Source organism: Schistocerca gregaria, chromosome 5 (assembly GCF_023897955.1).
Source record: "Schistocerca gregaria isolate iqSchGreg1 chromosome 5, iqSchGreg1.2, whole genome shotgun sequence".
NCBI classification, from domain to species: domain Eukaryota; kingdom Metazoa; phylum Arthropoda; class Insecta; order Orthoptera; family Acrididae; genus Schistocerca; species Schistocerca gregaria.
Genome location: NC_064924.1, coordinates 304,462,795 through 304,490,359, shown reverse-complemented (window position 1 = coordinate 304,490,359; position 27,565 = coordinate 304,462,795). Strand labels below are relative to the sequence as shown.

Sequence of the window (27,565 nt, the reverse complement as noted above, 5' to 3'; positions counted from 1 at the left end):
GTGTACTAACTGACCTCTCGATTATGCCCCATAAATGTTCAGAGGGATTCACGTGGGGCTATTTGGGTGTCCAAATTGTTCGCTGGAATTGTCTAGAATGTTCTTCAGATCAGTCGTGAAGAATTATGACCAAGTGACATAACGCATTGTCATCCTTAAAAATTCCATAGTTGTGAATGGTTGCAAATGGTCTCCAAGCAGCCGAACATGACCATTTCCAGTCAATGATCGTTTCAGTTGGACCAAAGGACCCAGTAAACACAGCCCATACCATCATGGAGCTACCACTAGCTTGCGCAGTGTTTTGTTGACAACTTCGCCCCGTGACTTAGTGGGGTCTGCGCCGTATTCAAACTGTATCATCAGCCTGCACCCACTGAAATCTGGACTCATCTAACCAGGCAACGGTTTTTCTGTCGTCTGTGGCCCATCCGAAATGTTCACCAAGCCAGGAGAGGCGCTGCAGGCGATGTGCTGTTATCGAAGGCACTCGCGTCTGTCATTTGCTGACAGCCCATTAACGCCAAATTTCGCTGTTCGGTTTAGCGGATACGTTCGTACGTTCCGCATTGGTTTGAGTGGTTATTTCACGCAATGCTGCCAGTCTGCTAGCACTGATAGCTCTTCACAAACGCCGCTGCTTTCAGTCGTTAAGTGAAGGCCGTCGGCCACTGCGCTGTCCGTGGTGAGAGGTAATGCCTGGAGTGATTTTCTCGGCACATTCTTGACCCTGTGGATCGCGGAATATCGAATTTCCTAACGATTTCCGAAATGGAATGACCCACACGCCTAGTTCCAACTACTATTCCACGTCGGAAACCATTTCACATTAATCACCTGCGTACACTTGACAGTTCTGCCAGTGCACTACCCCTTTATATCTTGTGTAGGCAATACTACCATGCTATCACATAGCATGTCATCTCATGGTATGTTAACTTATTTCAGTATTACAAAATAGCCCTTGTAGATTGAAGAGGGCCTTAATGCCGAGTGACAGCCCGCCAACATGTCAGGGTACTGTAATGAGCATTCCTAACGTTGCTCATTACTGAATTGCCTGTAACCTTAGCTTTACAGATAAGTCTGTCACGATGCAAGGCTGGATTGGTAGGCTTGTTGCGTAGGGCAGAGAGGTGAGCGTGAGTTGGGGGCTATCAATTCGCCGCGGTCCCCCTGCCGCGGCGGATTCCATTTCCCGACCGGCGCTGGGCTGGGCGGCCGCTCACCGGGAGGAAATGGCCGAATGACAGGTCGTCGCTCGCCTACCGCCGTTCCGTCCCTATCGTCTGGCCGAACTCACTCAGTGTGCTCGGCATTTCCGTACGCTCACAGGTCGGAATTAGCTCATCCTAGTACACGGTAGGGTTGTAGCCTGTCCCCGATGTTATTCAATCTGTATATTGAGCACGCAGTAAAGGAAACAAAAGAAAAATTCAGACTAGGTATTAAAGTCCATGGAGAAGAAATAAAAATGTTGAGGTTTGCCGATGACAATGTAATTCTGTCAGAGACAGCAAAGGACTTGGAAGAGCAGTTGAACGGAATGGATAGTGTCTTGAAACATCAACACAAGCAAAACAAGATAATGGAATGTGGTCAAATTAAGTCGGGTGATGCTGATGGAATTAGATTAGGAAATGAGGCACTTAAAGTAGTAAAGGAGTTTTGCTATTTGGGGAGCAAAATAACTGATGATGTTCGAAGTAGAGAGGATATAAAATGTAGATTGGCAGTGGCAAGGAAAGCGTTCCTGAAGAAGAGAAATTTGTTAAGATCGAGTATAGATTTAAGCGTCAGGAAGTCGTTTCTGAAAGTATTTGTATGGAGCGTAGCCATGTATAGAAGTGAAACAAGGACGATAACTAGTTTGGTCAAGAAGAGAATAGAAGCTTTCGAAATTTGGTGCTACAGAAGAATGCCGAAGATTAGATGAGTAGATCACATAACTAATGATGAGATATTGAATAGAATTGGGGAGAAGAGGAGCTTGTGGCACAACTTGACAATAAGAAGGGACTGGTTGGTAGGACATGTTCTGAGGCATCAAGGGATCACAAATTTAGCGTTGGAGGGCAGCGTGGAGGGTAAAAATCGTAGAGGGAGACGAAGAGATGAATACATTAAGTAGATTCAGAAGGATGTAGGTTGAAGTAAGTACTGGGAGATGAAGAAGCTTGCACAGGATAGAGTAGCATGGATAGCTGCATCAAACCAGTCTCAGGACTGAAGACAACAACAGTACACAGTGCCAAGGCTTCGGCGTCTTTGTCAGACTTAAGGCTTTGATGTATGCTGACTTAGTAGCCGAGGATTGGAAGTCTGTCTTGGGTCAAATAGAATGCCTGTTTTTCTCGTACCAATCAAGTTTCCCGTATAACAGGCCACAATATGTCTTACAACAGAATAAGATTTATCTATTACGACAAAGACAAAGTCATGTGATCATAAATTCTATTATACTACACATGCATGCACATTTCCATGCAAATTTTCAGTACTTTTCACAATTACTTGTAAAATCGAAGCTTTTATGTATATCGAACATTTGTCAAAGGTGGATGAAAATTTAGATCTTAAAAGTAACTGTGAAAACTACTCCATATATGTCAAAAAGATATACTTATGTAAAATTTGGTGGTACTTCTAAAACCAAAAACCGTTGTAATAGTAAATGTAAGTTCAAATAGCTCCCCCGTCCAGTTCCTATATCCATTTATACAGAAGTCATAGTCTCGTGAAGTAGGAACACTTTCTCGAAACGCTCTGTATTCTGTGAACGTTCTCTGTTCGTACGCTTCTTAACATCTTTGTGTGAATCTGTGTAAGTGAGAGGACCTACTGTGCTGCGAAAAGTGTTCACAAATTACTTAGAAGCAAGTCACAACAATATTACTTTCGGATGACTTGCAGTGCAATAGGTGCTCGTGATCGTGGTGACTGTTTTTTCCTACTAATACGAATTAGTTTTAAATATGACTACACACTATTTTTAGTATGTATTTGCCCCAAAACTTATAAATATTTATGGAATATTGTACAGCTTCATAGCAGATGCTGATAGTACAATGCGATTTTCTGTACGTGTTAAGTAGTTAAAACGGAATTTATAAGATATTGTGACGACGTCATTTTCTTGGAACCTTTGTCAGTGTCTTGATGTTGAATATTGTAAAGGCGCGAAGGAATGACGACTGGCTGTTATTGGCTTGTAATCCAAAATAAATGCTCTGGTAAAAGTTCCTATACATTAAATAGCCTATGATACACAAAATAGTTTTGACTTTCAAAACATTCATTAAGACTATGTACTCGAATATGAGACCGAGTGGCGATAGGGCAGTGGTAAGATACTGGACTTGCTATCAGGGAGAATGGTAGTTGAAATCGCTGTCAGTTATTCCTGATGTAGATATTTCGTAGTTTCCCTAAAATTCTTAGAACAAATGAAGGGATGGTTCGTATAAAAAGAACACAACCGATTTTATTCTGCAATCTGAGCGTATGTTCCGTCTCTGGGAGCTCGTAGACTACGGTACATTAACGGCCTAATTCGTCCTCCCTTCGTTTCCCGATGACGAAGAAGCCCAACGTTCGCAGCGTCGGTCTTTGCGAGGTGGTTCGCCTGCCGCATCTGCAACCTGCCAAACACCTCCGAACTGCGGGCATGTGCGCGTGCTCTAGAGAAGTTTCGTTCAGTCGGTCATCGCGAGGTGATTCGCCTGCTGTGTCTGCTACCTGCGTAATACCACTGAAGTGCGGGCAGGCGATATACATGCGCCTGCTGTAGAGAAGCGTTCGCCGTTGTCCAACAGCAAAGGCTCAGAGTTTGTAGCTCTCAGGCCATGCTTGAGACTATCACGCAGGCGTATTTGAATTGTTTCTTTGTGCTATTAATCTCACCGTGGCTCGATGGTTTAGTCGGTAAAGTAAAATCGAAATCGTATTTGCACGCTTGATTGGGAGATTCCGAGGGGAACCCGATTGGATAGGTGGTTCTTTCTTTTCGCGAAACGTGACTCGCCTTTTAACTGCAACTGTCAAGCGTAGGTAACTGTAAGTGTGGGCAACTGTAATGGGTGTGTTGTATGATCGTAAGGGGGAGTTCGAAACTCAATGCCGATACACAGGTTACTCTTTTAGATAGCAGCAAGGGGGCACCTGTCATAACACCCCCATCCAACAGGCGGATCACAGTCATCATGGACACATGCCGTCAATCCGTGAGACTCTACGGGAAGGTTAGATAGTTAATCCAGGCCACTGGCGTAAATTATGGTGATCAAGCCATCATCTCTCCTCCTATTGCCGTCTAAATGCTGGCGGTGATCATTTTTTCCGTCATCAGGTTTCGATTCGGTCACCACCGAGTCGAGCGCCGCTGCACTGGCGTGCGTTAGCGACCTCGACTAACGGTGTGTTGGGAGGATAGTGTCAAAATTCACATTCGAACGTCCGAATTTCAACCTTCGGTTGCTTATACGATTTTTCCCATCCATTTTTACGTGTCAGTGACTTACATGTGTGAAAAATACCGAATTGCACCGTACTCAGGAGTCCACCTTTTTTATTTATTACGTTCATTTCGACCCATTAGGATCACGAATGACTTGTTTGGAACATATTATTTTTTCCAAATGTCCATACAGTCTTTCTCTTTCCTCCTGGTTCTTTTTGTTCTGTGATCTTGATTCTGCTATTAGTCCACTTACAAACTTAACTCCGTTTTGCTCTGGCTGGGCCCTTTCCTTCCTTGTTCTAGTTGCTTTCGTAACTTTCCTGATTACTTTCATCCAGCTATTCTCCTTACCCATGTTGTCTTCCATATTTTTCATGATCGACATGTCTATTCTGTTGATGTTCCCAGTTAACCTCACTCATTTCTTCTGTAACACACTTGAAACTCATTCTAAACTTTCATTCGGCTGCTGCCGTGGTGTACGTAATAAGACGCTTCCTTGCTTTTTCGTGCACCAGATATTAGTTTTTTCTTTCCCCTTCTTCCAGAGCGATACAAGATCTCTTGATAAAGATAGTTGTCTCCGTTGTATAACGTGGCGTTTCTGATAGTCGACAGCTTCACTAACAAAGCACCTTTTACAAGGCCTTAGAATAATGGCCTTTGCTGCACGATATTTACGACGACGCTGGAAGCTATCAACAAAGCTGATTTTGGAATACAGCCAAAGATTACTGTTTTAAGACTTAATATCTCTTTCGACACATATTTAAGGCAGGTGTATACTCATTGTTGCTTGCCTTCCACATGAAGCACCAGCTCTCACCCCGTGTCAGTGATGAACGTCGGTCATGATGTTGCCATGAAAGTCCCCAACACTTCCCATCATTGTTGCCAACTGCTCTTACGTCAATTTATGCGGTCCAAATCGGAAATAGACCATCTACAGTGAGTGATGAAGCAAACATTGTCTTTTGTAATGCTCAATTCCTGCATGATGGATATCAGAAAGAATTTTATTTTCCGACGAAAATCGTTTTGAGTACGTTCTTCCACTGGATATGTATTCGGGAAGAGCGGGATACAGATCCCCGTTTAGCCAACTACTTTTAGATTCTGTCTGTATTTCTGTATTATTTGTTCCTATTTTTAAGCTTGTAAGGACAGAACCGCAATCGTTTCATTGAGAGAAGACCACAGCCGATTTCCTGCCCCGTCTTGTTACTGTCTGCCCTTAAGCCCGTGTTAATGAGCCCACCCTCGCTGTAACGTTAGAGCCCGATGTTCCTTCCTCATACAGTAGCTGGTTTTTCGGACAGAATTGATGTTGTCAGAAAGTTATTAATTAAAAAAATAATTTTTGAATGTTCATGTCGTCTTTTAGGATGGAAAGAAGGGGTTCATATTTCGGGAACACACATTTACATTGAGTGTGCATAAACTTCCGGATGGTATCTTTCAGCGTACTTCAAGAAAACCAGAAATATCGTAATTTGAAACAAATTTTTACTCAGTTTCGCCTCAGGCACAAGAAAGTAATAGTAAGTTGTTGTCTTTATCACCGTGGTTAATGAATCGATGAACGTAATTGGTCGCTACTTTTGTTTTGTTTTGTATTGTAACAGCTAGTTACAGTACACGACATAGCTCCATGCAGTATATCAAATCAGAATTTCATAGCAGTGCGTTCAATTAACAATATAAATATTGCAAACTTTAGGGAAAGCCTACAGCAGCTAGACTGGGATGAAGTATATAAGGAACCTGATGCAGACTTGAAATATAACTTATTTCACGATACATTTTTAAGGGTATTTGAAAATTGTTTTCCCAAGAAAATAGTTAAATATAATTCCAAGAAAAGATATAAAAAACCATGGCTAACTAAAGGAATAAGAATATCTTGCAACCGTAAAAGAGAACTGTATCTAACAGCAAGAGGGAGTACTGACCCCGAGATTGTTCAATATTATAAAAACTATTGTGCGGTACTAAGAAAAGTTATTAAAAAGTCCAGAAGCATGTGTATCATGTCTGAGATCAGTAACTCTGATAATAAAATTAAAGCAATTTGGAATATTATTGAAAGGGAAACTGGGCAACCAAGAGCACAGGAAGCCTTTAGTGCCATAAAACTGAATGACAAGTGTACTAACAAACAATCAGAAACTGAAAATATTTTCAAAAATCATTTTTTAAATGTTGTGGAGAAAATAGGATCTAGATCTTCACTAGAAGAGGCAAGGCTACTAATAGAAGAGGCCATACCTGTACAGTTTGAAACAACTGTATTTCCACCAACCTCTCCCTCTGAAATCAGTAAAATAATAAACTTACTGAAAAGTAAAAGCTCTTACGGAATTGATGGCATTTCCAGCAAGGTACTTAAAGCTTGTTCCCCACAGATAAGTAGGATTCTCAGCCACGTATGTCATAACTCTTGGGAGCAAGGTGTTTTCCCCGATAGACTGAAATATGCCATTGTAAAACCATTGCATAAAAAGGGGGATACGTCGGATGTCAACAACTATCGCCCAATCTCTCTACTGACAGCTCTATCAAAAATTTTTGAGAAAGTAATGCATTCAAGAGTAGCCTCCCATATTTGTGAAAATAAAGTACTAACAAAATGTCAGGTTGGTTTTCAGAAAGGCTTTTCAACAGAAAATGCTATATACGCTTTCACTGATCAAATATTAAATGCTCTGAATAACCGGACATGACCCATTGGTATTTTTTGTGATCTCTCAAATGCCTTTGATTGTGTAAATCATGGAATTCTTTTAGATAAGTTAAATCATTATGGTTTGAGGGAGGCAGTGCATAAATGGTTTAATTCATACGTAACTGGAAGAATGCAGAAAGTTGAAATAAGTGGTTCATGTAATGTTAAAACAACAGCTGATTCCTCAAATTGAGAGGCTATCAAGTACTGGGTCCCACAGGGTTCGGTCTCAGGTCCTTTACTGTTCTTGATATACATTAATGACTTACCATTCCACATTGATGAAGATGCAAAGTTGGTTCTTTTTGCTGATGACACAAGTATAGTAATAACATCCAAGAACAAAGAACTAAGTGATGTAATTGTAAATTATGTTTTTCACAAAATTATTAAGTGGTTCTCAGCAAACGGACTCTCTTTAAATTTTGATAAAACACAGTATATACAGTTCCGTACAGTAAATGGCACAACTCCAGCAATAAATATAGACTTTGAACAGAAGTCTGTAGCTAAAGTAGAACATTCAAAATTTTTAGGTGTGTCCATTGATGAGAGGTTGAACTGGAAGCAACACATTGATGGTCTGCTGAAACGTCTGAGTTCAGCTACGTATGCTATTAGGGTTATTGCAAATTTTGCTGATAAGAATCTCAGCAAATTAGCTTACTATGCCTACTTTCATTCACTGCTTTCGTATGGCATCATATTCTGGGGTAATTTATCGTTGAGTAGAAAAGTATTCATTGCTCAAAAACGTGTAATCAGAATAATTGCTGGAGCCCAACCACGGTCATCCTGCAGACATCTATTTAAGGATCTAGGGATCCTAACAGTAACCTCACAGTATATATATTCACTTATGAAATTTGTTGTTAATAATCCAGCGCAGTTCAAAAGTAATAGCAGTGTGCATAGCTATAACACCAGGAGAAAGGATGATCTTCACTATGCAGGGTTAAATCTGACTTTGGCGCAGAAGGGGGTGAATTATGCTGCCACAAAAGTCTTTGGTCACCTACCAAACGGCATCAAAAGCCTGACAGATAGCCAACCAACATTTAAAAATAAATTAAAAGAATTTCTAGATGACAGCTCCTTCTACTCATTGGCTGAATTTTTAGATATAAATTAAGGGAGGGGAGGAAAAAAACTTAAACATTAGTGTCATGCAATATTTTGTGTAATGTAATATCTTGTACAGACATCTTTTATTAACCTGACACGTTCCACATCATTACAAAGTGTCGTATTCATGATCTATGGAACAAGTATTAATCTAATCTAATCTAATCTTAGACTCTCATGAATGTTAGTGTAGGTGAAAACAGATCACCAATACTTTCAATGTACCCGAAGAACACTGTAAACAACACCGTCCGACGAAACTATTTTTGATTAGTTTTGTTATTATATAATGGCTTAATTTGATGTTTTCCAGCACTTAATCCTTATTGACTTCAGTTTTTCTCTGTGACGTACATGTATCACAAATTTCGTTAGGAAAGTACGTTTTAATTTTTCATTATGAACAGAGATTTTATTGAAATGTAAAGATGAAAACATCTTAATGACATATGAATTGTGTGTTCATCGGCTCCTACTTCCTTTGTCTCTTATTCTTCTTCAAGCATCTTTTTCTCCCATGAATTCCTTGTTGAACGCCTCCCGTCATATCAGTATTCCAGCAGCCCTGATACCATCTTTCCATCACTTTGATGTCGTGGTGAAAGTGCCCTTCTTCCTCACTGGCATGACCTAAATTTTCATGTAAAAAAACCAAGGTGACTTCAAAAAGTGAATCTTGAGGTTCATCAGTCAGTTTTCCAGTATGTGGGGTACAATAGAAATATGTGGGCATTTTCATTGCCTAAGAACTTTGCGGCAGCATTTTTGTGTGATACCTAAGCCTCCCTCTCAGTCAATCATTTTTGATACACAGGCGGAATCGAATAGCGTTTCTCGAATGTCAAGTTCGTGAATCTCGCCTTCTTTCAGTTTCGCCTCTGACAAAAGAGGAAACATCCCGCAGAGACTTCTGAAACAGTCTCCATCTCGAGGCTATGGCTTTCACAAACTGTTTCATTAGGCCCAATAAGTGGTGACAGATTTATTTTGTTTTTGTTTTGCCAGGTTCTTGCAAAAAGAGAAAGGAGCCAGTGAGCTGCTCATAGTATTTCCAATATATAATGACCATTAGAACCACAGCCACCGAAGTTTCAGCTTCATGTTGTTGTTAATTGAAGTAGATCGTGAAGTCTGTATCTTTTAAAACGAGTAAAAATGCTTTTTATATCATGTTGTGTGTTAATTGTAAAAAGGGTTGATAATATGACATTTTTGTTGTTATGTTGGGATTCAGCACACTAAAAACAAGACTAAGCAACAACCATTAGAGATCTTTTTTTTTACATCATTCGCCCTTGTAATGAATGTACAATGACGAATGAAAACCTCTACCAGAGTGAGACTGAGAACCAGATTTACTGCTTTTCACGAATAGTCGCCTAAACCACGATCACCGATGTTTCTACGTACGATTCACGAACGGTACTGGTACATGTTCTCCCACAGTCTAAGCAGGGATATCTCCACTAGAGGAACGAAGTCAGTAGAGGACCTGCCACAAGGAGAGGAAGTAATATTCTGCTGGTTACCAAGGCATGCTGATATTGCAACCCAGGAAGCTTATCAGCAACATACAGCATAAACGTGCGCTGCCCCTTTATGAGTCATTCCTTCACTGTTGAGCCGGTAGTAAGCCATTCAGAGACGGAGTGGCTTGAAGTGTCGGAAAATAAGTTATGTTCTGTGAAACTAACTGTCCTACCACACCGATCCTCCTTCCGGTCACAGAGGTGGGGTGGAGTGACAGTGATCCGTCTCCGTATAGGTCGTACTCCTCTGGCCCATGACTTCTCGGACCAGCGAGAGGACCCCGTTGTTCGTGGGACTTGTGAATTGTTTCAATACATCATATTTTAACAGTGTTTTATATTCTGACGAGTAACAGCAGTAAATTTGAGAGGCCTGCCCTCTATTTTAGCTGATGACGAGAGAAGTGTGGTACACATTTTAAAAATTTATGAGTTGTCCGTACTCCAGCCTAAAGTGTTAGGATGGACGTTTTAGTGTGTTGCAGAATAGATGGCGCGTCCTTTGTCGTTTGGAAATCAGCCAACTACATCTGTCTGCTATACACTGAGGTGACGAAAGTCATGGGATACCTCCTAATTCGTGTCAGCCCTCCTTTTGCCCGGCGTATTGCAGCAACTCGACCTGACATGGATTCAACAAGTCATTGGAAGTTCCCTGTAGAAATATTGAGCCATGTTTCCTCTATAGCCGTCTATAATGGGGAAAGTGTTGCCACTGCAGCATGTTGTACACGAACTGGTCTCTCGATCATGTCCCATAAATGTTCAATGGGATTCATGTCGGGCGATGTGGATAGCCAAATCATTCAATCGAATTATACAGAATATTCTGCAAACCATTCAATAACAGTTCTGGCCTGGTGACATGGCGCATTGTCATCTATAAAAATTCAAGCGTTTTTTAGGAAGACTAAGTCCACGAATGGCTCCGAATGGTCTCCAAGCAGTCGATGTCGTGCAGTTAGCAGAGGTACTCGCGTCTGTCGTCTGCTGCCAAAATCCATTAACGCCAAATTCCATGTCACTGTGCTAACGTATACGTTCGTCCCACGTTGATTTTGAGTGGTTATTTCATGCATTGTTGCCTGTATGTCAGCACTGACAGCTCTACGCAAACGCCGCTGCTCTCGGTTGTTAAGTAAAGGCCGTCTGGCACTGCGTTGTACGTGATGAGAGAGGGTAATGCCTGAAATGTGGTATTCCCCACACGCTCCTGATACATTTCCGAAATGGAATGTCCTGTGCGTCTAGCTCCAACTAGCATTGCCCGTTCCAAGTCTGTTAATTCCTGTCGTTCGGCCATAATCGCCTCGGAAACCACATGAATCACCCTAGTACATGTGACAGACATCTCTGCCTTCTTATAGCTTGCGTAAACGATACTAGAGCCATTTATATGTGTGCATATCACTATCCCATGACTTCTGTCATCTCAGAGTTCAATACCTTTTTTTGTTTTTTAGATTTTTCCCTTCCTTTTATCCACCTTTTAAAACTGACAAAGTTTATAGTGTGTTTGTTTATGTGTGTATATTTCACAAGAGAAGTTTTGAGAAATATTCTATCGCATTATTCCACAATTTTTCAGTGTTTTTACTCAGTTTAACCCCATTCAGTTCTCTCGAGACTTTTAGTATGACTACTGAAGGCTTCAGTATCGTGCGCCCAAGCAGTTCTGTTATTATCCTGCCGCCAGGAATATACTGCCCTTCTCCGGGCAAAATATTAGAAGAAGAACCGCATTTTAACCATCAGCTGTTTTTATTTGAACTCAATATCTACCGGTTTCGGTCGTTAACCATCTTATACAAGACAGAAAACAGATTAAGTAAATACATTATTTTCTTCTCGCTGATATAAAATAAAAAAAATAGGTAAAAGAAAAGAACAGAGCATGTTCCACAAATGTCTAACAGAAATGTTTTCAACGTAGCAACAATTAGCATAATGATAAAAAAAAGTCCAGAAATAGGGAGAAAATGCGACAGTATAACTCTTACTTATTCGAGAAAAAGCGTACAAGCCTGTTCTCACTGCCTTAACCAGAAATATTTCTTTCTCCTTTTTCATTTGGTGTTAACATGCACACACATACATTCTTCAGGCAAAAATGTCAAATTGGATTCGCGGATATTAAATGAATGGCCGATGGAGATGAAGGCAGTGAGATTGCGGCGAAAACTGGCCCGGCACAATTCGACATTAGTCACATTACATTGCAGGCTCAGCATTCTTGAACGGTTATCGCTGATATTGATTCCGTTTCTATCATACATTCTTTTAATTTCAGCGATCCTAATACAGATCACTCTGTGAGTGATGAGTAATGTTTTCTTTCTGTAACGCCATCTTTGCTCTGTTGCCATTTTCGTTTTGGAACTTAGTCGAAAGTGAGACAAAATTAAAGTGAGACAAAATTATTTAACCCTTTCGTGGCTGATGGGTCACTTTAAGCGCCAGTTCGAGTGTCGGGATATATGTTACCCAGCTTTGCACGGTGTTGCCATCTATGAACGACTGTACTGAACCTGAGAAAAAATCGGGACTGCACTGCAAAGGCAGGAGTGCTATTTCTGCAAGGTTCGCAGAAGAGCTTCTGTAAAGTTTGGAAGGTAGGAGACGAGATACTGGCAGAACTAACGTTGTGGGGATGGGGCGTGAGTCGTGCTTGGGTAGCTAAGTTGGTAGAGCACTTGCCCGCGAAAGGCAAAGGTCCCGAGTTCGAGTCTCGTTCCGGCACACAGTTTTAATCTGCCAGGAAGTTTCATATCAGTGCACACTCCGGCGAAGAGTGAAAATCTCATTCTGAGAACAAAAGTTGTTTGCACTGCTTGTGGTGTACCAATTTGTGTCACACCATGTTTTTCCAAGTTTCATGGAATGTAAAGTTTTGTAAGTATTGGTCATGTATCATGAAAACTGAAATGTAATGAATATTGTTTACACTGGCTCTACACAAATAAAAAGATTACATGCATGATAATTTGTAGTTATTTTATTCTCCACAAAATCCAGTTTATGGCTAAAAAAAATAAAATTGCAACATCAGTCAGTCAGCAGAAAAGGTATCTCGCTTTGGTTCATGGGACATGTGTGTCCCACTTCCTGTTGTGAAAAAATGGAGAACTTAAAAAATATTTTGGTGGTGAAAATATAATAATGGGACTGAAAAGAAAACGTTAAGACCTTAATATTTTAAAAATCTGTAAAAAATGAATTTTATCCATGAAAGGGTTAAGCGGTTGCTCCACTTTTCCTCTGGAGTAGTATGTGTATGTGTACGTTTATGCTCTGCAAACGACTTTGAAGTATATTGCAAAGGGTACTTCCCAATTTCCCAGTTATTAAGGCGTCTTTCTTTTACATTCATATACGGAGTGCGGGGTCCATGACAGCTTAAATGGCTCTTTGCGCGCTTTAACTAATCCTTTCTTCGTGATCGCTGCGGGAGAGGCACATAGTTGATTGTAGTATATTTAAGGATTCCACACTTAAAGCTGGTTCTCGAAGGTCAGTAAGTAGCTTTTTTGCGGGTTAACTGAGGTCCATATTCAGCCACCTTCAATTCCTGTTTCCTACCGTCTCAGAAACGATCTCCCGTGGGGAAGCAAGCCTGTGACCATTCGTCCTGCCCTTTTTTTGCATACGTTCTTTACCCCTGTTAGTCCTCTTTAGCGCATAACCCAAGCACTTGAGCAGTTTTCTAGAACCATCTGCACAAGTGATACGTAAGCAGACTCCTTTGTATTGTGACGGCGTTTTCGTAGCATCCTGCCAGTGAACCGTAACTGCTATTCAATAAAAGCCCTTCGTTAAGTCCTTGATCTCAGTATACACCGACGACCATAGGCGCTATCGCTTCCACTAAGCAACCGCACGCCCGCTTGCAGTGGGCGGCGTTATGCGGGCGGCACTGGCACCCCAGTCAGTTTGCAAGCGTCCAGCAGCCAAGATACCTTCCATCACAGTGCATCGTAAGTAGAGGAGGCAACTGTCAACTGGGTTATCAACATATCGCGTACAGCCAATTGAAATTTCTAACACTTATTGGAACTAAGGCAGTCTTTCGCGTGCCCAAGGTAAATTGTGGAAATAGCGTGTCAGTGAACGTCCGCTCGGGACGCGAGCAAATAAAAGTACCTTCTTAACAACGAAATTCGCCAAGCAGCCTTCTAATTCAGATACTATTTCATTTTATTTTCGCTACCAGTTTCGGCAATTCATTATGCTATCTTCAGGCCCCATATGCACCTCTAAAAATAATCGATATTGGCGTCCTGGGGCCCATATGTTTCTGGATGTCGTAGATTCACAGCTCAAGTGCATCCTTCGAAAACTTGACTGCGAGAGTTCAGTCAAGTCTTTGAAGGAAGCACGAATTCATTACATCAGAAAAATATGGCTCCAGTATGCCAATATCGATTAATTTGGAGAGGTTCATATGGGGCCTGAAGATGGCATAATGAATTGCCGAAGCTGCTAGCAGAAATAAAATAAAATGAAATAAAATAACATTTCAATTTCACGGCTGTTTGGCGAATTTCATTGTTAAAATATTTGATCAGCCGCTGTACCATGCCCATAATGGATCAACAGAAAAGTACTTACTCGCAATTCTTGTTTTGGATCGCTGTGGACTAAGTAGGAGAACTCGACAAGTGCCATCGTCCGATTTCCCAGGAACTTGGCTCAGTGAAAGAGGGATCAAAATAAGCAAACACGTGTCTCGGTTTATCCGTATGTACTCGATCGTTTCTGATGGACGCTCAAAATTTTCGAGTCACTTTATGTGCTCCTTATCGCACAATATCTGTAGACAAAATGATGGCTCAGTGGCTAGCGTGGTGGCTTCTTAATTTTGTGTCCCCTGTTCGAAACGCGATTATTGTTTTATTTATTTTATTTCTATTAAATCGATTTATCTAGCCATGTTCGTAGAAGGTTACTACACAAATGTTTCTTATCAGATTAGGACACACAAGGATTTTGTATCAATTGTCAAATTACAACTGGATTTTACAGTAAGTGTCATACGTTTATAACATACGTGTGTTTGGTATGTTAAAGCGGTTACAATCTTTTTTTGTAAATTCTTATATACTGATATTTCGTTCTCATATCAGTACTTATATTCTGTTCATTTCTTTATTCTTCAGAAAGATTTGGTGCATTCCCTTTGACGATACCGATCATAGGAACATTGAAAATACACACATTCCGAACACCACAAGCATCCCACAAAGGCAGGTTTACCACAGTGACGCGTCTTCGTCTGTATCTCGCTTAGGAAAGAAGGGTTTTTAACATCGCTAGAGATTTCACGCATCGGCAATAATTTCGCGGCAAACCATGTATAACGGATCAGTTTTCCGGAAAGTGTTGCTTGCCATTGATTATGAGTCAAGGTACATTACAAGAATTTCACCGAAATAAGTTTCAAATAATTTTCTCATCTTTTTTCTCAGTTCATTCATGTGACATACAATTAGTAGACGAACAAGAACAACGTTATATCAGTATGCAGTGGAAAACATTTGTATACAATCTTTTACAGACGTAGATATATAAATGAAAAATAAAGGTAGTAATCAGGTTTTGAATACGGAGTGCAAAATTCAAAAGCTGCAACGTTAGCCACTGTGCGGTCACTTTGTCTGGAGATACCAGGCAGTAAAAGTCTAAAGTACCTCTAAAATTCTGACCGTTGTTTTTTCAGAAACTGTTGCGTATCTATGGAAAAGCAGAGACACATGTTCCCTTGTTTTGTCACTTCTTCCACGGAACGAAGTTTCTGGGAAACAAGGTGATGGCACTTGTCGTGTTCTCCTCATGAGCAGCGTTACGTTTGGCTTTACACGATTTTATTTACTTGTAATGTTCGTGCTCGAAACAATAATTTCCACCAGTGTGTAGGCCGCAGCTTCGTTTATCGTAGTAAGAATAAACTATATTCCTCTTGATTCGTTGTATGTCTCCTGTGGATGACTCAGTCTAGTCTCAGAGAAGGCATTTCATTAACGTATCTCCAATATACTTTTTATGTTTATTGAACGGCTCATGTACATTATATCTCTCCCTTATATTTTTTGCCGTTAATATTTCATTCAAGCGAGCATGCTTATTGCGGTATTTCCTTTTCCATTTTCTATATCAGCTATAGATACAAAAAAAAACTCCCTCAGTACCATATAATTTGCTGTTGTTGCGGGTACATATGCACATATATACTGTAGATCATAATAATAGCGGGTGTAAGCTCAAAGTTAGAAGTCAAACATTACAAGTAGCATGGCATATTGGATTGCATTACATAAAGTTTTCCATCTGTTTTATTGCTTCAATGTTTTTTTTCTAATTAATGGTGGAGTCAGAAACAGTGAACTGCGGGATTTTCTTTCAGTCTCTGGCTGTAGAGTGAGCTGTGGCAGTGGCCATCTCAGCATTGATAGCTGTTGCAGCGAAGCTTCTGTTGTCGGCACATTGTGCCATTGGCACTCTCGATTTGAAACAGAAAAAAGACAGTTTAGATATTAAGGTTCATGTAATGTTGTATTACATAGACAAAAAATTTAATTTCACGTATAATCTCTTTAACATTTACTACAAGGCTTGGAACTTTAATAGTGGCATATATTTATTTACAGCTCGTACAAAATAGATATGTGATTCAGAGTTTTACTGACCTTCAAAGTAGTTACGAGCATTGTGTATAATCCATTGACAGCGATGTGGAAGTTGTAGGATACTCTTAGTAGTGCGAGTTGTGTTGACAGTTCGAGCGACGCGTTCTGTTGCCTAACAAATTTGTAGCAGTTCTGAAGCGAATGCCTTGAAGTGTTTCCTTCAGTTCAGAAATCGAGTTGAACTCATGAGGGCTTAAGTCAGGGGAGTGTAGTAGGTTGTATAGCACTTAGGAGCCCCATCAGTCAAACAAATCAGTAACAGCTTGCACTGTACGTCCTTGAGCATTGTCCTGCAAAATGATTGTCAGTTCCCACAGAAAGTGTCATCATCTCTGTCTCTAAGCTGGTCGTAGGTTGTATTCCAAAGACAGAAGTGATGACACTTTCTGCAGGACCTAACCATCATTTTGCAGGACAATTCTCAAGCATGTACAGTGCAAGCTGTTACTGATTGGTTGGAATTGTGGAGCTGCCACGTGCTGTACCACCTAATGCACTCCCCTGACTTAAGCCCTCGTGAGTTCAGCTCGATTTCTAAACTGAAGGAAATACTTCAAAGCATTCACTTCAGAGCTGCTACAAATTCGTAGTGCAATAGACCATGCCATTTGAGCTGTCAGTACATCTGGCACTGCTAAGGGTATCCTACGCCTTCCACATAACTGGCAATGGGTTATACACAAAACTGGTGACTACTTTGATGGTCAGTAAAACTGTGAAACATGTATCTATTTTGTACAAGCTGTAAATAAATAGTTTCCACTAATAAAGTTACAAACTTCATATATTACAACTAAACTTTCTCATGTATCATCGCATAGTCGGGCAGTACAGCAGTGTGAAAGCTGCAATATCTTGTCACACTATAATTGGCACAGGTGAAAACTACATTGGCTTCCTTGAGCATTAAATTTGTTCCAGGTTATCGCCTATTAGTAAATCAATGATACATTTACTACTTTCACGAGAAAAGCCCCTTAGCTGAGAACAGTGAGAAGTAGATTATTTTTAGCTAAAAAAAAGCAATGTTGTCTTGGAAAATGCCGTTGTAGTACCAGAATGCTGTGGACTTCATACGAAAATAAAATATTGTGGCTAGATATGGTGTATTATTATCATAAAGAAACCCTAATTTGAAATCCGTGAGAAAATATCCCGTAACAACCCAAGAAAAAAACGTATTTGCGATGTGAGAACACATATTCATGGTATGATACCATATATTTATTTATACATTACCACTGTTCTTGTATGCATTCGTTTATAAATTAACATTTGTTATTAATATTTGAACGTCATACTTTTTTCTGAAAACAGGAGTTCCATTCTACCCAGCAGTGAAAGTGTGTATTGAAATATTTTATTGTTCTGACTTTTGCATGATAAAATCTTTAAAAAAATGCACAGTTCTCATGATATACCCATTTTTTTTAAAAATATATGTACGAGTATATTCCAAAACCTCTTTCACAATACTCTTCTGACAGTTGCTACATATAGCCATCTATGTAATGGGGGTAAAAGTGAAGCACACAGTGGACAGTGCAGTGTGCTTTGTGTACACAGTTCAGTCTGTCAGTATACGTCATAGGATCAACTCAGACTTAAACTGTGTGTGCTTTACCACCTTAGGGTAAAAACAGTTGTCAGCACAGGAAACTCCTGCTGAATTGGCATACACTGCATGCAACAGTGTCATTGGAACATTCAGCCACCATCATGACACACAAACATTGGATATCTGCTTTGTAGTGGTTGCATGTGGCCGACAATACCACTGATGGCTGCTGCCTTCAAATTATGGTTAATAGATACCCAGAGGACGATGTAACAGAAATTTACACTGCATTTCTCCAGGAAACTTGGAGGGCAGTGTTGACTAACAGTACATTACTGTCTTGAAACAATCAGTTTGTCCCCTAGGAATCCATTATGGACAGCAGAACTAACACCGCATACTCTCTCCCTGCACCAAGGGATGTAAAGAATACTGGAGTGGAACTGCGCTCATTCGTATCTCTTCATCAGTGAGTGTAGGATTTTTCAGATGTCCGGTTATAGTTGTAGAAAGCTGCAGACAAGGCCTGCTACCATTGCACATCTCAGGCATGCAGTCATACAGGCTTACATTTCACCAAGACAATGCCTGCCTGCACATAGCGAGATTTTCTGCTGCTTATCTTTGTGCCTCCTGAATCTTGCCTTCGCCAGCAAGGTTGCTGGATCTGTCCTCAGCCAGCTTGGAATTAAGTAGATCTAACACGCCAATTGGGTAGAATTTGACAGAATATCTGTCAGAACATCCAACAGCTCTATCAATCAGTGCCACGTTGAATAACTGCTTGCATAAGGGCCAGATCTGGACCAATGTGTTATTGATTTGCTCAATTTGTGAAGGCTTTTGTGTTGAATAATCATTCAGTTTTTCTGAAATTGCAATCTTTTTTTTTGTCTGTACATGAACAGCACAGCTACTGACTTCCATCCCATTTTGATAATTCCTCAGTGGTGCATCCCTGGTGTTTTTTCATTCCATACCTCTTTGTTAGTTCCTCAATCTACTCACTTGATCTTCACCTAAATTCGTATTAGATTTTAATGACTTCCTCTCTTTCAGAAATACTTTTCTTACAATAGCCAGTCTGCATGTTATATCTTCTTTACTTTGGCCATAATCAGTTTTTTTTACTGCCCAAAGAGCAAAACTTACCTACTACTTTCAGTGTCTCAATTCATATTCTGATCCCCTCAGCATCACGTGATACAGTTTGGCTATATTCTATTATCCTTGTTTTACTTCTGTCAGTGTTTATCTTATTTATAGCTTCTTGTGAAGTTCCAGTCAAGTGTTCTTTCATGGTGTTTGTCATCGTTGATTGATTTAAAGTATTAACAGCAAACCTCAAAGTTTTTATTTCTTAACCCTGACTTTTGTTTATATGTATGAGTGAAATTGTGCTGTAATCCCAGACATGATGAGATACTGTGTTATTAGAGGTAAGCATTTTTTCTAATGAGATTTAAGAATATCACAAGAAGTAGAAAAATACTTATGAACTCATTTTTCACAGATGAAGGAGGTGTGTGGTGACCACAAAACTAATATCACATTTAAAGGTAGAAATCAAAATCACTGTCCAATCTCCAGATTTAGATTTTCTGTGTTTTTCTTATATCGTGTAACATGAATGCCTTGTTGATACTTGTCTTCATTCTCAAATGGCAGTTCTTCATCTCTGAATACCTTCAGTGTCCACACTTTTTTTACGCTCTGTAATTTGTATCCTTTTCACCATATGCTCGCTGAATGGAATCTTGATAAGTGTAGATAGCCACAGGAAATTTACCAGGGTCTGGACCCTTGTAATTGTTGCCTGTTTGATCATGGTAATTAAATCACTGTGGAGCTCAATCCAGATGCTCATAGTATTATACATGACAATCTCTTTGCTGCTTTTCAGCATAAGTTTCTTTTAACACCATTTTACATACCACAAAACATTGTTACAGAATGATGTAACAGAAAGGAAGGAAGCAACTGTCTCACTAATGTTGTCAACCATTGTGTATGGAAAATTTTAATCTAGATGACTGGAAGGGGCATCAACAACAGAGAGCACTATGCTGGCCAAAACAATTTTCATTAAATGGTTGTCTTTATATAAATTAGAATAAATGTAGTCATTCTAATGTATCTGAATTGAAACAAACAACTTTCAAATTTGCTTTCTTTGTCAAATGAACTGCAGTCTGAAACCCTTACTATGTGAAAAATTTTCAGACAATTTTTTTGTCCAGAATGTGGAGGATGTTAGAGGAGATTCGAGAACTTTAGTATTGATTTTGAATAAAATGCCAGCATTAGTTGCACAAAATTATTTTTGATCTTTTTATTTCAGTTTTAAAAATTGTGACTGATTTTGACCTCCAAGGCTATTATCCAGTGCTTGTGTCAGACATCTTGAGAATGGCTGATTCAGTCATTCTTTGTTCTCTCAGGATGTCTGACACACAACCAATGGGGATGGGGATGGGGATGAAAATCGGTCGTACAGCTGATGCTGGCATTTTATTCAGAATTTTCAGAAAATTTTGAAACACACTTTCTCCCCTTTATTTTCAATTATTTTAGTTATTGTTATTTCCAGAATCCATGTTAGAGTTCATTGTTGAATAGAATGCAGGTTTTCCTGCTTATTATTGGTTCTTCTCACTGCGAAAGAAATTTCATTTTTATCTCAATTAATTTCAGTGTGATTTAGAGGTCAGATGTGACACATTTTGTATTTTTGGATCAAATGTGCTGATAATGACCGTATGTGGTCAGCAGGTACCAGTGAGTGACACCTTTGACTCTCTCCTCCAAAAACTGAGAACTCCCAACAGTTTCTCACTATCAGTGTGTGTCATCCATTCTGCTGTGATGGATGGTGCCTGAGGTATGGCAGTGACCCTGCAGTCTTTACATGTACACTCCTTAACTAATGTGTCTTAAGCAGCTCACTACACATTTGCAAATAGTATATGCAAGAACACTGTAAAAACGAGATGGTCTTGTACATTAGTCTCACTTATTACTTCTTGAGTCTCTGAATGGACCTGTAGGTGTCATTTCCTCATTTCTGGAGATTTTGTTAGCATTTTTGCACCTGAAGATACATTGGTGACACCCAAGATGGAAACAGCTAAAGAAAGTGGGAATCCCATCATAGAGAAGACAAAAGCCAGTGCCTGTTTGTTGAGGGTAGATGCAAGTAAGCAATTGAAGCATAACAAATCACAAGTCATGGACTTGATTAAACAATATGCTTACAGAATACCAAAGGTGTCTCCTAATTCCTCAGCTAGAAGCATTTGAGAGGGCCAATATTTTCTTTGAACTCCATTCTTATATTTGACATATTAACAATCGTAGACGAATTTAAGTGATGACTGATTCAGTTAAGCTGCACAGTCAAAGTACAGATCCATTTCATTTCTCAATCCAGTTTTCTCGGCTGTACCATCATCTATTCAACTCTAAACAACTTTTCATTTGGAGGGGAACCAAGCTATTTCTGGAAATTATAACTGCCATAACTTGTGTTGATGTTGATAGATTTTCTTGTAATGAAACTGTTTTTTCTTGCAGTAGCTTTTAAAGAGCTCATAGCTACAACAATATCAAGTTGCTAATGATTCGTGTATCCACTCCACCTCTATGACAGGAAGTGCTTTTTCAAAAAGCACACGTTGTCACTTTTATCTAGTATTAGGTTACATCATTTCATAATGCACTGAGTATAATAAAGTTCAGTAGTATGGTGAAATAGCCATGTATGGAAGTAAAACATGGACAATAAATAGTTTGGACAAGAAGAGAATAGAAGCTTTCGAAATGTGGTGCTACAGAATAATGCTGAAGATTAGATGGGTAGATCACATAACTATCAAGGAGGTATTGAATAGGATTGGGGAGAAGAAAAGTTTGTGGCACAACTTGACGAGAAGAAGGGATCGGTTGGTAGTACATGTTCTGAGGCATCAAGGGATCACCAATTTAGTATTGGAGGACAGCATGAAGGGTAAAAATTGTAGAGGGAGACCAAGAGATGAATACACTAAGCAGATTCAGAAGGATGTAGGTTGCAGTAGGTACTGGGAGATGAAGAAGCTTGCACAGGATAGAGTGGCATGGAGAGCTGCATCAAACCAGTCTCAAGACTGAAGACCACAACAACAACAACAGTATGGTGAAAGGTGCAAGTGAACCCTCTGTCAAATTCTGTATGGTTCTTGGTGTTACTATTAGTATGAGTGATAAAACAGTTCCTAATACCTTCTGAGCAGTAGGCGTGCCTTGCTTTGGATAGACTTATTTTACTGCTCGCCATGAGAGCGGATGCTCTGTGCAAAGCACAAAGATAGCTAAAGTGACAAAACTGAGTGTGGAGTTCGCACTTGCTCTCTGTGCAGAGCTCCTTTCCAAGTATATGTCTGATAGAGACAGAGCTTGCTTCCTCCACTCTTCATAAACAATTCACAGACAGTGGGACATTGTTGAATCCCCGAGATGTTTGTTTCTACTCAGGGTCAGTTCAAGAACATTATTCAATCGCTTTTTGCATCATAAAGTTTTTACTGTGTCATTTTTCATTGCTAATTGTGATACACACTATATGCGGTGGTCAGAAATAGTCTATAAACTTTTACGTGTTGCTGGGTAGGTTGTGCTGAGAAGTAATTGTTAAGGAAAAGAATTCAATATGGTGCACACACAAATTAATGCGGCCCACCAGAGACAGTGTCGCCAAATATGTGCTTCATTTGGTTACTTGAAACTGAACAAGAAAGCCATGCATAAATTGAACGAGAGACAGAAGTAAGGATCAAAGATGAGTAAAGGCCAAGCAATCTTGTGTGCTCTCTGCTACGCTGTGAGAACAACAGACACTAATGGTATCTGGCAGACTGCTTGAATTTGGACGCATCAAGGGCTGATTGGCTAGCTACGATGCTAATTAACTTGGAAACTGCGCAACATATCACATTTTTCCCTTAACAATTATTTCTCAGCACAACCTGCCGTGCAACAACTTTGCAAGCTTTACAGGCTGTTTCTGGCCACCCTGTATGCAAATCTGGCACCTGGGGCACCGCAGCTGGATGCCCCTAGTGACTGTTACTAACTGTGATTAAGTCCTGTGTAGAAATGTTACAGTTATCTCCATCTGTCACCTGTGCATTAAACTGGCCCTCTTCCAGTCTGCTGTGACCAAGGGAATAAAAACTGTCATTGGATGGTACGGGCATTTCAGGATACTATTCTGTCTGATATATGGCCTCTAGTACATCCCTTTTTTAGTCTTGTGTTATGTTTTGTGTTTTAGTAACTTCATCATTTACTTAGTAGGTGGGCGTCCCATACATAATTCATGGCTACTGTTTCATTCCTTCCAGATGAATGTCCAGATGACAGTGATGAAGATGTGATCACAGACTACTTGTCAGAGGACCAGCCGTCCGTTGAGTCCAACTCCGGTGCACCAATGGCAGTTAATAAGCATGAAGTTCCCACGATTAGTGTCACTCCTCATTCACCTGGTACCAAAGTCTATCCAGTGCTGGGTAAGTCCCCGTTTGTGCACTTATCTGATATTCAGTAATATTGCAATGTTTCCAGATTATTTAAATATGTAAATTATCTACATGTACCTCCTTAAATATATTTATCAGTGATAATAAGACTATGATAGCAACCATGACTACTGGTTTTACAAGGAAAGTTAAGAAGTTAAGAAAGGTAGAAAGATACTTTTACTTACCAAGAGTGACGGGATACGAACAGCATAGTATCTGAGTAGTCACCATCAAATATTCAGTGATGAGGACAAAAATGTGGAGCACAAATGGAACAAATTCAAAAAGAATCATTCAGTGTGCCATAAACAAGTATATTTAGAGCAAGGCCATAAGGGATGGAAAAGATCCACCATGGTTTAATAGCTGTGTTAGAAAACTCCTACGTAAACAAAAAGAGCTTCATCATAGATTCAAGAAAAGTCAAAACCTGGCTGACAAATGAAAGCTGAACAAAGTGAAGACAAGTGTAAGGAGACAATGAGAGAAGTGTTCAGTGACTATGAAAGTAAAAGTTTTTCAGCCAGTTTGCGTAAAAACCCTACAGCCTTTTGGTCTTGCATAAAATCAGTAATCAGTTTGCAATCCTCTATTATTCACTCAGTGACCATACTGGTACCAAAACTGTAGAAGGTCATAACATGGTCGCTCCTTTCAATCATCATACGAACATCAAAATGACAGATATTTAGAGTAACCTATCGCAGAACAGAAGAGAACGTCACATTTGCTTAGTAATGGAAAGGCATCAGGAGAAGGTGAGACACTTACAAGATTCTATAAAGATTATGCAAGAAAACGTGCTTCCTTTCTAGCAACAGTTTATTATAGATGACTATAGTAACAAAGTGTACCTAGCGATTGAAAAAAAGTGCAGGTCATTCCCATTTTCAAGAAGGGTTGTAGGACTGATGCACATAATTATAGGCCTTGAACTGTTGGGTCCGTCAGTCATAAAATTATGAAGCATTGTTAATGTTCAAGAATTACGACTTTTTGGAGAATGAAAATCTCTACAAAAATCAACATGGGTTCCACAAACACAGATTGTGCAAAACTCTGCTCACTCTTTTGCTCTGTGAGATCCATAGCATTGTAGACAAAGCTGCTCAGGTTGATGCTGTGTTATTTGACTTCAGGAAGACATTGGACACCATCCCACACTGTTGCTTAGTGAAGAAAGTATTAACTTCCTGGCTCTGGGACCAGATTTGCAACTGGGTTCAAGACTTCCTTACAGATAGAATTCAAAACGTCCCTCTTAACTGAACAAAATCATCAGACATAAGGTAATTACTGTTGTTCCTGAAGGAAGTGTGATAGGACCATTATTGTTTACAGTGTATGTGAATGATCTATTAGGAAGTGTCAGAAGAGCCTTGCAACTGTTTGCAGAAGATATGGTTGTTTATAACAAAGTAGCAACACCAGAAGAGTATCAGTTTGTGGAATGGACTGCAGAGGATTGATGAATGGTGCACCCTCTGGTAGTTGATCCTAAACATAAAAAGATGTAACATATTGTGCATACATAGAAAAAGAAAGCCACAACTATACAACTACACTGTTGCTAAGAATCCGCTACAAACAGCTTCTACCATAAAATACCTAGGAGTAACTATCCAGAGCAACCTTGAATTGAATGACAACATGAAACAACTAATATATTCATAGGAAGAATGTTAAGGAAATGTAACTAATCCAGGAAGGAAGTGGCTTACAAGGCGCTTGTTTGACTGCTTCTTACCAATATGGAATGTGGGATCCTTACCAGGTAAGCATGATAGAAAGTATAGAGAAGATCCAACAAAGAGCAGGGCATTTCATCATGGGATCATTTAGTGACTGCGAAAATGTCGCAGACACACTCAACAAACTCCAGTGGCAGACACTGCAAGAGAGGCATTGTGCATCATTGAGAGGTTTACTATTAACATTTTGAGAGAGCATTTTCCAGGAAGAGTCGGACAAGATATTACTTCCTATGACTCACATCTTGCAAAATGACTATTACTGTGACATTTGAGAAATTAAAGCAAATACCAAGGCTAACCAATATCCAATGATAATTTGTCCCACATACTATTTGCAAGTTAAACAGAGAGGGGGAGGAAGTCACTCAGTTGTACCAGAAGTATCCTCCACTACACACTGTTAGGTGGCTTGTGGAGGGTGATGTAGATCCATTTCTTGTTAAATCCAGACTTGGGTGGAATTTGAGCCTATTTACGTGAGGCCTTAGTTGAAATGATTTGTGTTTCAAATGCATTTATGCTAACTAGTTTCATACTGAAGTCAGTGGCATCTTGTAATCGTACATTAGCAGTACCTAGCAGATGGCTCGATTGTGGCCCCAAGTTTACTGGAAAGTTTTTGCTTCCTCCAATATTATTGTATACTTTGCGCTGTATTAGTTTTCTCAACAAATTATTTGTACCCTGTACACAGATTTTACACCTGCTTGCCTCTAACGCCTCTCTCAGCTTGGCGCTCGAAGCAGCCATTTGTATCCTGGCCTTAAATCGCCTCTGGCTGTACTACTAGACAGTCGGGCCAGGCAACTTTCCCTACAAATTTCAAATCATTTAGATGCAACAGAGTCCGCAGTTGACATAAACTTCCTGAAAGGAAAAAAAAGTTCCCTGAATCAGCTGTTACTCATTGTCATTTTATTTTTATGTTGTGCACTACAATATTTCAGTTGTGTAGCCATTCTCAGGTAAAATGTTTAACCTATTAGCTACTTGTATTTTGGATTATGGTCATTTTCATGCCCCGTCTGTGGTTGGCTGGCCACGAAAGCTGCAGCCTTGGTATTTGATACAGTACAAACAGTAGCACAGAGCATGCTATTTATTTTTGTCAGATAGTATTGAACGGTATGCAGCAACACTTAATTAAAAAATAAAAACATATATAGTTAATGGGTTAAATGAATGTAAAATGGGATGCTATATAATGGATTTTGGGAAACCTTCTGCATCAGTTGTCCCGACATTTAATTTCACGGGGATCTCGTCTGTAGTATACTTGGGGAATAAGTATGCATTTTTTACTGGAGACATCCCTACCTTTCACCTGTCAAATCAATAGAGATGCTGTTCATGGTAGCTGATATTTTAAATAACATGTTGGCGAAATTAGAAATTACTTGAACAGTAGACTGGCCCATACAAAAATTGTTAACTGCCAAGAAGAATAAAATGCAGAAGAGGAGTGAGCTAATACTGTTGTGTATGATGCATCCCTCCTGGATACATGCAAAGATGATCCCAAATGTTCAATCAGCAGTCCTGTGAAGACTGCAAGTTCCTGATTACAGTCAAAAATTGAATTTGAATTGTTGAAAATTTATTTATTTATTTATTTATGTATTCGTTCTTTTTTTTATTACTGATGTATACATCAGTAAGTCATGTGTGGGCTCCTGGCGATTTCTGAAAGTTTTGTGCTATGTATGACATTAAAACAGCTGTCGGAGTAAGCTGTCTTATTTTTAATGAGTATTTGCTATTTATCATAAAGTAACCTGTATGTTCTTAAAGCATACTTAGTTCTTTTATATAATTTTTCAGAAGACAACTTGCAGCATCTCCATGAGATACATGAAAATGTGCAGCAGATGAGAGACCTAAATACACAGGCAATTCATGCAATACATGCTCAGGTATGCTTGTATCATTGTTTATAAACTTTGAACACCAATTAATGTAATTATTGAACATGTTGTTAATTTGATTATTTGTTGGGAAAATATGGAAAGTAGGAGGTGGTGGTGGTGGTGGTGATGGGATTGGGAGTGGTATCAATTAAAATGCTTTGTTAGAGTGACAACAGTACATAGATGATGACACTTAGCATTTTAATTCAGAGTCACCTTTGGGTCTTACGATACAGGAAAGCAGGTGGGCTATGAACTGGTTTA

The 27,565-nt window shown here is 39.6% G+C and overlaps 1 protein-coding gene across 10 annotated transcripts in view; it reads left to right on the top strand.

Annotated features, from left to right (window-relative positions):
- Nucleotides 1-27,565, top strand: part of LOC126273157 (rho guanine nucleotide exchange factor 18) — a 552,051-nt gene that overhangs the window by 271,655 nt on the left and 252,831 nt on the right. For all 10 annotated transcript variants that reach the window (XM_049976619.1, XM_049976617.1, XM_049976623.1 and 7 more), the window contains 2 exons: nt 23,461-23,628; nt 27,216-27,307. In XM_049976619.1, the coding sequence (XP_049832576.1) occupies nt 23,461-23,628; nt 27,216-27,307 (260 nt within the window). The remainder of the gene's footprint in view (nt 1-23,460; nt 23,629-27,215; nt 27,308-27,565) is intronic.